The 13,740-nt window shown below is 34.3% G+C and overlaps 1 protein-coding gene across 1 annotated transcript in view; it reads left to right on the plus strand.

Moving 5' to 3' along the window:
• NECTIN3 (nectin cell adhesion molecule 3) overlaps positions 1 to 13,740 on the plus strand; it is a 126,675-nt gene that overhangs the window by 27,291 nt on the left and 85,644 nt on the right. Inside the window, exon 2 of the mRNA XM_027077684.2 lies at positions 12,107 to 12,448. Within this exon, the coding sequence (XP_026933485.1) occupies positions 12,107 to 12,448 (342 nt within the window). The remainder of the gene's footprint in view (positions 1 to 12,106; positions 12,449 to 13,740) is intronic.

The following is a 13,740-nucleotide window of genomic DNA, read 5'->3' on the forward strand; positions in this document are numbered from 1 at the left end:
GGTGAATGTCATATGTAGCCTCTAGAACATCCATTGTATACTCATGGCAGAACAGAATGAAAAAGATAACATTATAGAATGAGTGTGAACATAGTTTTGATTGTATTAACTCCCTGGAAAAGTCTTGGAGACTCTCAAGGGTCACACTTTGAGTACTTTTGCTTCATTCCATTTGCTCTTTCCCACAGCTGTTTCACACTTCTGTCTTTTTAAGTCTCTAGACATCATCTCTTATCCTCACATGCAATCCTTTCTTTTTAAAGAGCAAACGTGTAAGAAGTCAGAAAAGAACTTTAACCACCATACCTACCAATCTGTAAGGGTAGACTCTGGCAGCTACAACTGATGCACGATGGATGCCTACTGATATCCCTCAGTCCTGTCCCATAGTCCCTTTTCCTCAAAGATATCACTTTAACAGCGGTCTCTTTTGTCTCATAAATTTTGTTTTTCAGTCATTTCAGTCAGCATAAATATATGCTATAATAGCTCTCATTTAAAAAAGACTCTCCCTGATATATAATCTCTCTTGAGCTATTGTCTCTCTTTATAGTAAAAATCATCTCAAGAGTTCTTTATATACTAAATGTTCTCCAGTTTGTCTTCTATTCTCATTTTTATGTAAAACAGCTTCATTGGGTATAAGTGACCTATAATACGCTGCACCTACTTGAGGTGTACAATTTGATAAGTTTTAACAAAGATGTATGCCTGTTGAATCGTCACTACAGTGAAGATAGTGAAATGTTATATTGTGTCATCTATAAATCATCCATCTCATCTCTTCCTGTCCCCCTTCCCCTAAGCAAGCACCTATCTGCTTTCTGTCACTGTAGTTTGCGTTTTCTAGAGTTTTATATAAATGGAATTATACTTTATGTATTTTTTTCTATCTTCTTTCAGCATAATTGTTTTGAAATTCATCCATGTTGTTGCATGTTATCAGTTTATTTCCTTTTATTGTATTTGGTTATATAAATATTCCTTTAAAAATTTTTTAATAAGGGCACCTGGGTGCTAAGTCGGTTAAATGTCTGACTTTGGCCCAGGTCATAATCTCACGGTTTGTGAATTTGAGCCCTATGTCAGGCTCTATGCTGACAGCTCAGAGCCTGGATCCTGCTTCAGATTCTGTGTCTCTCTCCCTGTCTCTCTCTGCCTCTCCCCCACTCTCATTCTGTCTCAAAAATGAATAAACGTTAAAAAATAAAATTTTTAATAGACTTTATTTATTTTTAATGTATTATTTACTTTTAAGAGAGAGAATGAGTGAGTGTGGGGGAAGAACAGAGAGAGAGGGAGACACAGAATCCCAAGCAGCCTCCACGCTGTCAGCACAGAGCCTGTTGCGGGGCTCGAATCCACGCACCATGAGATCATGACCTGACCTGAACTGAAATCAAGAGTTGGGCGCTTGACCGACTGAGCCTCCCAGGCATCCTGGGACTTCACTTTTTTAGAGCAGTTTTAGTTCATAGCAAAATTGAATGGATTGTACAGAGAGTTCCCATATGTACTCTCATCACCCTTCCCCCCAGTAGCCCCTACCAGCATCTTCTACCAGAGTGATACATTTGTTACAGTTGATGAACCTACATTGACATTTCATCATCATCACCCAAAGGCCATAGTTTTCATTAGGGTTCACTCTTAGTATTGTATGTTCTGTGGGTTTTGGCAAATGTATGACATGGATCCACCATCATAGTATTATGCAGAGTTAGTTTCACTGCCCTTAAAATTCTCAGTATTATACCTGTTCATTTCCCCCTCCTCTCCCAACCCTTGGCAACCACTGATCTTTTTACTGTCTCCATAATTTAGCCTTTTCCAAAATATCATATAATTGTAATTATTCAGTATGTAGCTTTTACAGATTGGCTTTTTTAACCTGACAATAATACATTTAAGGTTCCTCCATGTCTTTTTGTGGCTTATACCTTATTTCTCTTTAGCACTGAATGATACTCCATTGTTTGTACCACAGTTTATTCGTTCACCTACTGAAGGACACAGTGGTTGTGTTGACAAGTTTTTGGCAATTCTCAATAAAACTGCCATAAACACCCACGTGTAGATTTCTATGTAGCTGTAAGTTTTCTGTTTGTTTGGGTAAATACAATGGAACACAATTGCTGGTTTGTAATGTAAGAGTGTATCTAGTTTTGTAAGAAACTGCCAAACTGTCTTCCATAGTGGCTGTATCAGTTTTCATTTCCACCAGTAAGGAATGGTAGTTCCTGTTGCTCCATATCCTTGTGAGCATTTGGTATTGCCAGTGTTTGGATTTTAGCCATTCTAATAGGTGTGTAATGGTATCTAATTGTTTTAATTTGCAATTCTTTAATGACATGATATTGAGCATCTTTTCATATGCTTTTTTGCCATCTGTATATCTTCTTTGGTAAGATGTCTGTTAAGGTCTTTTTCCCATTTTTCGGTTGGGTTTTTTTTTTCTTATTATTGAGTTTTAAACGTTCTTTGGGTGTTTTGGATATTGGCCCCCTTAGTATAGATGTCTTTTACCAACACTTTCTTCCAGTCTGTGGCTTGTCTTCTCATTCTCTTGATAGTGTCTTTTGCAGAGCAGAAATTTTAATTTTGATCATGTCTAGCTTGTCTCCATTATCTTTTTTGGATCGTGTCTTTGGTGTTGTGTCTAAAAAGTCATCACCATCCCCAACATAATCTAGGTTTTTTCCTGTGTTATCTTCTAGAAATTTTATAGTTTTGCATTTTACCTTTAGGTTTGTGATCCATTTTGAGTTAATTTTTGTGAAGTGTATAAAGTTGGTCTAGATTCTTATTTTTGCATGGGGATGTCCAGATGTTCCAATACCATTTGTTGAAAATAATTCTCTTTGCTCTGGTATATTGCCTTTGTTCATTTGTCAGAATCTATTGATTAGAGTCGTATTAATTTATTTCTGGGTCTCTGTTCTGTTGATCTATTTGTCTATTCTTTCACTAGTGCCACACTGTCTTGGTTAGTGTAGTTTTATACTAAGTCTTGAAGTCATGTGGTGTTCATCCTGTGACTTTGTTCTTCTTTTTCGATATTTTGTTGGCTATTCTGGGTCTTTTGTTTCTCCATATAGTGTTAGGATCAGTTTGTTAATATCTACAAAGTAACTTGCTGGGATTTTGCCTGGGATTATGTTGAATCTATAGGTAATGTTGGGAAGAACTGACATCTTGACAGTATTGAGTCTTTCTACCCATTAACATGGAATATGTTTACATTTAGTAGTTCTTCCTTGATACCCTTGATTAGTTTTGCAGTTTTCCTCACATGGATCTTGTACATATTTTGTTAACATTTATACCCAAATGTTTCATTTTTGGGGTGCTAATGTAAATGATACTGTGTTTTTAATGTGAAATTTTACTTTTCATTGCTGGCATATAGGAAAGTGATTGTATCCTGCACCTTTGCTGTAACCACTTACTAGCTTGAAGAGTTTTTGGTCAGTTCTGATTTTCTACAGTACAAAATCATATCTGTGAACAAAGTTTTATTTCTTCTTTCCCAATCAGGATACGTTTTATTTCCTTTTCTTCTTACATTAGCTGGAATTTCTAGTATAATGTTGTAAAGGTACAACAGAGAGGCATCCTTGCCTTGTTCCTGATCTTATTGGGAAGGCTTTTAGTTTCTCACCCTAAGCATGATGTTAGCTGTAGGGTTTTTATTTTTTTATTTTTTATTTTCTTTAACTTTTTTTAATGTTTATTTATTTTTGAGACAGAGAGAGATAGAGCATGAACAGGGGAGGGTTAGAGAAAGGGAGACACAGAATCCGAAGCAGGCTCCAGGCTCTAAGCTATCAATACAGAGCCCGACGCGGGGCTCGAACTCATGGACTGTGAGATTATGACCTGAGCCGAAGTCAGATGCTTAACCGACTGAGCCACTCAGGCACCCCTAGCTGTAGGGTTTTTAAAAATAATTGTTCTTTATCAAGTTGAGGACGATCCCTTCTCTTCCTAGTTGTGGGTATTTCTTTTTATTGCTGAATAGTGTGTGTATACTAATACATATGTATTATGTATACACTAATAGATATGTATGTGTTAGTACATACATATCTATTAATATATACATATATGCGTATGACTATAACACAATTTGTTTATTCATTCTCTTGTTGGTGGACATTTGGGTTGGTTCCAGTTTTTGGCTGTTATGAATGAAGTTGCTGTGAACATTTGTGTACAAGTCTATGTACAGACACGGTTTTTTATCTATTGAGTATAGACATAGGAGTGAAATGGGTGGATGATATGGTGCTTGTCTGTTGAACTTTAAGAAACTGCTGGTGTCTTCCAGTGTGGTTGTACCATTTTGCAGTTCAACCAGCAATGAGGGAGGGTTCCACTTCTTCCACATTCTCAGTCTTTTTAATTTCTGCCACTCTAATGGATGGGTAGTGGTATCTTATTGTGGTCTTAACTTGCGTGTCCCTAATGATGTTGAGTACTTATTCATATGCTGTTTGGTGATGTGTCTCTTCAGATCTTTTCCTCATTTTTTAAATTGGCTTGTTTTCTTTTTATGAAGTTTTCAGAGGTCTTTATAAGTGTTTTGAATTCAGGTTCTTTGTCAGATATAAATCCTTTATCAAATATGTTTTGCAAAGTTTTTTTCCCCATTAAGTGGCTTGTCTTAAGAGTATATTTTGAAGAGTAGAAAATTTTTGATGAAACTCACTAATTGTGCTTTTGGTAACATACCTAAGAAATATTTGCCAGTCTAAAGTACAAAAATTACATTTGCATGTCCATGTGAATTTTAAGAAAAAGAACTTGTCAAGTTTTATAAAAATCTGATTGTATTTTGATTGGGATTGTGTTTAATCTGTAGCTCAATTTAGAAAGAATTAATGTTATAAGAATATTAAGTCTTTGAGAAAAGTTTATCTTTCCATTTATTTAGGTCTTTAATTTCTCTTAGCAAATTCTGTAGTTTTAACTGTGGGTTTTTCATAACTTCTGTCAGATTTATTTCCATTTCTTGTTTTTTCTTGATGTTATTTTAAACAGCAGTGTTTTAAATCCCTCCCCACCCCATGCCCAATTTTTTCAATGCTAATACATGGAAATAAAATTGATTTTTGTATATTGATTTTAAGTGCTATGTAAGGACTACTGTCCCTGCTTAATGCCCTTGTTATAGTAGCTTTCTTGTAGAGAATCTATCAAATTTTCCACACAGATGATTGTTTTCTGCAAATACATTTTTATTTTATTCTTTTCTAATCTAGATGCCTTTTGTTTCTTTTTCTTCCTTGATTGTACAGTGTTGGATAGAACTCAGGGAGATTGTTTGGTTGTTAGATTCTCTCAAGGCATTGAGGCCTTGAGATTCACTCCAGGTGGTATAACGAGACCAGTTATTGGGCTTACCTTGTATGTTTACTGTCTCTCAGGATCAATATTCTTTGTTGCCTGTTGATCATTGTCTTGAAATGGTTGTTTCAAGCAAGAGGGTAAATCTTCTTACTTTTCCTTGGTTATAAGCAGAAGTCTCTATGCTCTTATAAATCTATACCAGTCAGGCTTTTATCCTCCCCACTCACTAAGACAGTTGCTAAATTCATTGGTTACTTACTAGTCCTTCTTGTTTGGCTGATTGGTAGTATTTGGAATAATTGATCACTCTCCCTTTTCTAGGTACTTGGTTTACTTATGGTGCAAGATTCTTCGAGGTGCTTTTTCTTCTTCCCTGACTACACTCTTGTCATCTTCTTTTTTGAATTCTACTCAGCTTCCAAATCTTTAAGTGTTTGAATGCACCATGGGTGAAATAGGCAAGTCCAAAACTGCAGTTCTGAACTCCTCTCTACCTCGGACCCTTAAAAATGCTACACTTGCTAATCTCATTTTGGTAAATGTCAGCTCTATCATTTCATTTGCTCAGGCCATAACTATGGACTAATTTTGGCCTTTCTATTTCTCTTAGGCCCAGTGTTTTGTTCCACCAGGAATCCTGTTTGTTTTTCTTTCACAATACAGTATATCCAGAATTGTGCTTAATTCTGCTTAACACTACCACTTTGATTATCCTGATCCAAACCCCATCTTCTCTCCTGCATCAAGAAAAGGCAATGATGGTACCCTAAAGTAATCGCTGTTACTTTCCTTTATTGTCCTCCTTGGTTCTTACTATCTGATATCTTATTTTAATTCTTTTTCTCCAATTAGAATTTAAACTTCATAAAGACAGGGACATCTCTTCACTACTATTTCCAGTACTTAGAACAGTGCCTGGCACAAAAGTACATACCTAATTCATACTGATAAATAAATGTCCTGGGTTTTCTCATCCGGTTTGTCCTTAGGACAAACTGATCCCGTGATCCCAGAGTTACTCTTTCTAGTTAAAACGTGACACGAAGCTAGAGATTCTTTCATATTCTAATAGTATTAGAATTTGCAGTTATTCATAGATTTTACATTCTATTTAATTAACTTGACTTCATTTTTCTATGCTTATTACTGTTTTGAGTGTTGTTTGGGTATTTTATAGAAAAGAATTTTTTGTTACGTTTTCAAGGCTGATGTGGCTTAAACATTTATTACTTTAAAACAATTCAGATTAATTATTGAATGTAGTAGTGATAAATCTGATTCATCTAAACTTTAAGTATGCTGAAATTGTTGAGAATAACTCTGTTAGTTTCTTAAAAATGTGTACTTACTTCAGTTGTTGCTTTAAAAAAATTATTCTAAATTCTGAGGAGTCTGAAAGGATCCATACCTTTTTGGAAGTATTGTTTGTAGTTGAACATAGAGTATAATAAACAATTGATTTAGAGAATATTTGCATATCCTATTTTGTAGATGGTAAGTAACATTTAGAAGATCCTGGGACCTAAAATGGACAAGATACCTGCTATTTCCATAGGTTGAGAAATGAGATGTGGTAACAAAAAATAGTATCACAGTATTAAAAAAGGTAGTATTGGGGCATCTGGGTGGCTCAGTTAGGCATCTGACTGGATTTCTGCTTAGGTCATGATCTCTGGTTCATGAGTTTGAGCCCTGCAATCAGACTTTGCACTGACAGAGGGATTCTCTCTTTCTCTGTCTCTCTCTCTCTCTGTGTTCCTCCCCCACTTGTTCTCTCTCTTTCTCTCTCTCAAAATAAAAACTTAATTAAAAACATTTTTTAAAGGTAGTATTAAAGATAGATTTGTGATACCTTCTATTACTTTTTGGTTCATTGCTGGGAGTGGGAGAGTAGGAAAGTGAACTGTGGTCACTTTATACTTCTGTTTCAGATACTTTAATATGATCTCTAATATGAACATCAAGTCACTTTTTGCTTTTAAATAACCCATAGAAGTTATAGGACATGAATCATATTTTCTTTTTCTGTCACAGACTTTTTAAAAAATATTTCCAAATGATTTGTATCCTCATTACACTCTAAATCTTGACTGACTATTCAAATATACATGAAAAATCCAGTTTTATTTTCATGGTTCTAGTGTTTTCATGGGAGCTACAGGTAGGAGGAAAACACCTGTTTCTCTCTTTTTCTCTCTGAAAGATCAATAAATCCAATTTAATTAATTAGTCAATGCTACAAATGGTATTTTGTTTTTCTTTGGCCTCTAGAGTGTGCAGTAATCAGGAACACCGTACGACAGTGTCAGGCAGGGTCTTGCCAGATATGAAAGGTTCAATTCTTTGCTGTTCCTTAGCCTCTTTATTAAAAAACTTCAAATAATTTAGGTCTTTAGAAATCAACATTTGTATATCTCTAGGACACACCTCTGCTTTCTTGTCAAACTCCACTTCATGTGGGAAAGTGGGGGAGGAGGTAGGTTTAATGTTTGGGAGACCTTGAGAAGTGAGGCATTCAGTGACTTTGGTATAAGAACCATAGTGGAGAATCTGTTTCTCTACAGTTTTAAGATTCTGTGGAGGAAAATCTTACTTAGAAGTGGTTTTTAACTTTTGGGTTTAGTCTAGGATTGGAAATATATTAGATACTTGTTTTCAGGCAATAGAAACTAACTCTGGCTAACTCAAACACAAAAAAGGAGATATATCATTAGAAGCTTGTGGAACCTAGGGGAGAGCCAAATTACCAGTACTTACAGGGTAATATAAAGCCTTGCTCAGAGGTTTAAGAGTTGAAGCAACAGAAAACTGTGCTAAAGTTTACTTTTTTATAGCAAGCAAAAACTACTCAGAAAAATTTTGCAGAAAAATTGGAAAGTAAGAATTGGTCATTTTCTCCTAGATATTAAAACAAAAGGTGAAAAATAAAAACCTGGTAGTTACATTAATACTTAGAGTAAAATTAAACACTGTGGGCTCCTGGGTGGCTCAGTTGGTTAAGCATCTGACGACTTCAGCTCAGTTCATGATCTCACGGTTCATGAGTTCAAGCCCCACAACAGGCTCTTTGCTGTTAGCACGGAATCTGCTTTGTATCCTCTGCCTGCCTTGCTCTCTCTGCCCTTCCCTGCTGGTGTTCTCTAAACAAACAAACAAACAAACTTAAAAAAATTAAGCACTTACTAAAATAGCCATTTGTAGTGGGTTTTTTTGTTTGTTTTTTGTTTTTTTTTTAATGTACCAAGCTCTTTGTTCCCTAGGGGGTTAGTTTTTCTGATCAAATCTATCATCCTTTTTTTCTAGATGGTTTTTCATTCTTTTATTCTGAGAGTGGCTTTCCCTATTTAAATATTGTAGAATATACTTAAATATTGAAAGTATGTTTTTGATTCGGTGGATTCATTTTTTCTTTTTCCTGTCTCCAAATACTTCCTTTAGTAATGATGGCTCAATTAGGCCATAGTTCTTACAGGTTGTAAGGAGATATGATTAGCACTGTCCTTTCCAGGTTGTTCTGATACTTACTGTCTTAGATCAGATTGCTATAAGAAAACACTATGGACTGGGTGGCTTAAACAGCAAATACTTATTTTTCACAGTTTTGGAGGCTGAGAAGTACAAGATCAAGGTGCAGATTCCGTTCTTGGTGAGGACTCTTTCCTGACTTGTATGTAGACAGCCACCTTCTTGATTTGTGCTCACATGGTGGAAAGAGAGAGAGCTCGCTTCTTTTTCTTATAAGGACATTAATGTCACCATAGGAGCTATACCTTCATGACCTCCTATAAACTTGATTACCACACAAGGGCCCCATCTACAGATATTATCACTTTAGAGATTAGGACTGCAATATAAAGATTTTGAAAAGTGCAAATACTCAGTCTGTAACATTTCCCTTACCCTATCTCTTCTTTGCTTTCACCTCAGAAGGATATAATTCTGTTTATTTTTATTTTTAATTTGCTTTTGTTATGAGCATTGCTTATTATACATGATTTTGACATCATAGAGGAACAAAAAGTAAAAACTGATAGTTCTTTCCTTAATCCTCAGTATTCCACTTCCTAAGAATGACTAACATTATGTGCCAAAATATACAAAGTTATTGTCAGCATATATGAAGGTATATGTAGCTGTTTCTTACATTTAGATATTCAGTCCGTGTGTGTGTGTGTGTGTGTGTGTGTGTGTGTGTGGTAGCACGTGCATGTGTGTTTGTGTGTTTAGTGTGAAGCAGGGTTCTGTTTCCTAGTAATTAGCTCTTATTAGCATCTTGACTAATTAGCATTTACCTACTCATAGAAAATACTTTGTTATATACCAATACCATTATATATATATGTGTGTGTGTGTGTGTGTGTGTGTGTGTATGTATGTATGTATATATATGCAGTTTCTGTATTTTAAGTTGTATATATGTATATATATGTGTATATATATATATTCAGTATATATATAAGTATATGCTTTTGTGTACTTTAAATTATTTTCAGATACTAATGGTATTTTTTATTTTTACTTTAGTATTTTTATCTAGTGTTTATTTACCATGTTTATTATTTTACTTTAGTATTTCTCCTCCCTCCTACTGGGCCATTGTTGTTTTTGAAATACTTCTTAGCTGTTCCCTAGTCCAGTTTCAAGAATTTTTATTAGTTTTCACTGTAATTGCATTGAATTTGTTTGTTAGTATGGGGAGATAGGATGTCCAAGTAGTATTGTTTTCCTATAGGAACATGACATATCTTACATTTATTCATATCATTTGCTCAGATTTATAGGTTCTTTATACCTTTATTCATGGGTGTTTGGAATGTTAATGTTTGCAAATATTGTAATTTTCTACAATAAATTTGTAATGGTTATCACCTCTTATACCATGTTGTATAATTTTTATACATTTTGCATGTTTATATGCACCCATCTGATTCTACTAGCCCTTGATTTGGCCTTCTTCTTCTTTTTTTTTTTTTTTACCTCATTGCACTGGGATTTCCAATGAATAGTGGTAATGATACTGTGCCATTTTGTCTTCGTCTTTTTTTAGTAGCAGGCCTTCTTCTATTTTAGTGTAATGATGGCCACTGATTTAAGAAAAATACATTTTATTATTAAGAATCCTTTTCTTGGTTGTTAGATTTTTTTTTTAATCATAATGAACATTAAATTTTATTGAATGCCTTTTCAGCATCAAATGAGAAAGTCAATGTGAGCTTTCAGTGTTGTAAATAGTTTTAAAATATCCTTACATTCTTGGAATATCCTACTTGGTCATTGTGTCTTTTTTTTTTTAATAGAAAGATGGGTATTATTTCATAATATGTGAAAATTTTAATATTCATAAATTGCTCTTTTATTTATATATTTTCTGGTTTAGTACCAGGCTTATGATAGCTTGCTGAAATACATTATAATACTTTATATGTCTTGGCTTAATTTTAAAAGCTTAGAAATTATCTATACTTGAAAGCATGATAGAGCACAATAAATTTGGGAGACTTGATACTTTTTGGTGGCAGTGGTTAAATAAAACCTTTTTCTTCCATAGCTGTTACGTATAGTCACTGAGAAATGTCAGTCCTTTTTTTTAATACCTTCACTCATCTCTTGGATGACACAGTTTGCTCTCTTGTTTCTTTATTATTTGTTTTTATTCATTTAGGTTTGGATGATACAGTTTGCCTGTCTCTTTACTTATATTTTACTTATTTATTTATGGGTTTTTTTTTTCCTCCCAAAAAGGGCTCATGGAAATAATATTGTGTAAAGTTTTTGTTGTTGTTTAGAACTGTTTGAACATGTTTAAAACACATTTTTTGTGGTTATGTTTTAGGTGATACCCTCTACATTTTTAGATTCATTTAAAAATATTAATTGGACATAGCTCTACATTTTAAAGATACTATTTATATAATATATTGTTTATCCAGTTTCCATGTTTGAGTGTTTACATTGGTTTACTTCTGAATTTGAATATTTATTTTGTCAGGAGACATGTGAGTTATAAGCTCTCCAAGGGCTTGTATATATGTTCAAATATACTTGTCAACGAGCAGCATTTTGCTTGAGTTTCGTTTTCATAAATATTAGTCTTATTTCTCTTAAAATAATTTAGGTTTGGTTCATTGCTTTCAGGAAGGAAATCAGCATTATAGGGGAAAAGTTTGATGTCTTTTTTTTAACTTTTGCTTGTGGAATTTTTTTTCTTCATTCATGAAATGGAAAAAATTGATTTCATATTTATATAAATGTTGTTTTAATGAATGTTTTCTGGTAGTTAGTTAATATCTTAAGTTTTTTATAGATGTTTTTGATAGAGGGACCCTCTAGAGGAAGACACTTTGGTATCATATTTGGTTCAACAGATCCTGCATGTAGTAGTTATCTATTGCTAACTAACAAATAGGGCTGGGATCTCATCCGAAGGCTTGCCTGGGAACTGATCTTCCAAACTTATTCTTGGCCCAATCTAGCACTTTTTCCTTCCACTACAGCCATACTGGCGGGTATTTGATTTATTTGAGAGTCACTCTTTGGATTTAGCATTCAGCCCTGAAAACATCTACCTCTTTTGAGTCCTTCCTGTTACTTATTCATAAACATGTGTGCGCGCGTGCACGTGCTCATGGGCATGTGAGCACCTGTAGAAGGGGAAGTGGGAGAGACAGAGGGAAACAGGAAGGAGGTGGGAGGAGAATGATCAGATGTTAGTATAACTTATTTCCATTTTAAGAACTATTTTTTTCCCCCATAGGTGCCTTAGCTGGGCCAATTATTGTGGAGCCACATGTCACAGCAGTATGGGGAAAGAATGTTTCATTGAAGTGTTTAATTGAAGTAAATGAAACTATAACACAAATTTCATGGGAGAAGATCCATGGCAAAAGTTCACAGACTGTTGCAGTTCATCATCCTCAGTATGGATTCTCTGTTCAAGGAGAATATCAGGGAAGAGTCTTGTTTAAAAACTATTCACTTAATGATGCTACAATTACTCTACATAACATAGGATTCTCTGATTCTGGAAAGTACATATGCAAAGCTGTTACATTCCCGCTTGGAAATGCTCAGTCTTCTACAACCGTAACTGTATTAGGTAGGTATGCTTGAATTACATATTTTGGTGGTAGTGGCAAGGATTATAATAAAAATATTTCAAGAATTTAAAATGATTGAAAAAAATATATATAGTTTCTAAATGATTCAAATATGATTTTTCAAGTTCTGTCTTAAAATTCTGTAATTCTAGCCTCTCAATTTAAATAAAATTTTGTCTGTATCTACCCTACCCATTTATGTGATTCTGTGTGGATCTTAGCTATTTTCCTTTCTTCATGAAAGATTATTTTTTATGTATAATACTAAGTGTTGAGTGTTTTTGACATTTTCAGTGTTCTCAAATTTTCAAACTTTAAATTACCATCTTTAAATAAGCTTTTCCATTTATTTAAATGTCCATTGTCTTAGAGCTCATTGATACACCTCATGTTTGTTTCTGAAATCAAATTTTATTTCTGCTCCTGTGGATTTCATAGCTGTTGGAATCTTGGGCTGTTGATTGTAATGAACAATCTTCTGCCTTTTTCTGATAACTGTTAGAATCTATGGTGGAATTTAAAATGAGCTTATTAACCACTTACAGTGAAAGGACAGTAGTTTGGAAATACTGGTTTATACTTTTGGAATAACAGAATAAGGATTAAAGAGTAATAGCAACCTGAGCCATTTCCACCCAGAATAGTACTCCTTCAACAGGAGGTCTTTGCTCTGCATCTACCTGTTTGCCCACCTGCTGATAGCTCCCCTCCTCAGTCCTCCTTCACTTTCCTTCCAGATGTTAAATGCTCATAAAAACTGTTTGTACTCCTTAGTTGGTCTTAGTTCCAGCTTTCAGAGAGACAAAAAAAGTAACTAGCCCCTGGTATTTAAAGGCATAATTTCAGGGTCTCTGAAATGCAGGAAAGCAGTTTTTTCCAACTTTGGTAGATATTTTTTCATGTTTAGAGATACTATTTAAAAATAGAAATGAAACTAACTTCTTGAAGACTTGATATGTTTGTAATACTGCCCTAACAGCTGTGGGAATATGTAACTCACATTAATGAAATTGATACTTTTGAGGAATGTTTGATTAGAAGGCAAGGCATAAATATCTGAAAAATCAAGTGCAGGCCATCAGGGTAAAAAAGGTCCCAACAAAAGTTCAGTATCTAGAAAGTAATAGTTTATGTGTGGAAGAGGGAGCTCATGCGAATAAACTTTTTTTTGCTTTAAATTTTAGTAACTCCCCCTGAATTAATACAATATTCAGTGGTTTAAAACTCAAGACTGTTTATAAGACAAGACTAGTCACGATTTTACCCATGCCTATATCTCTAGCTTCTTCTG

Source organism: Acinonyx jubatus, chromosome C2 (genome assembly GCF_027475565.1).
Source record: "Acinonyx jubatus isolate Ajub_Pintada_27869175 chromosome C2, VMU_Ajub_asm_v1.0, whole genome shotgun sequence".
NCBI classification, from domain to species: Eukaryota; Metazoa; Chordata; class Mammalia; order Carnivora; family Felidae; genus Acinonyx; species Acinonyx jubatus.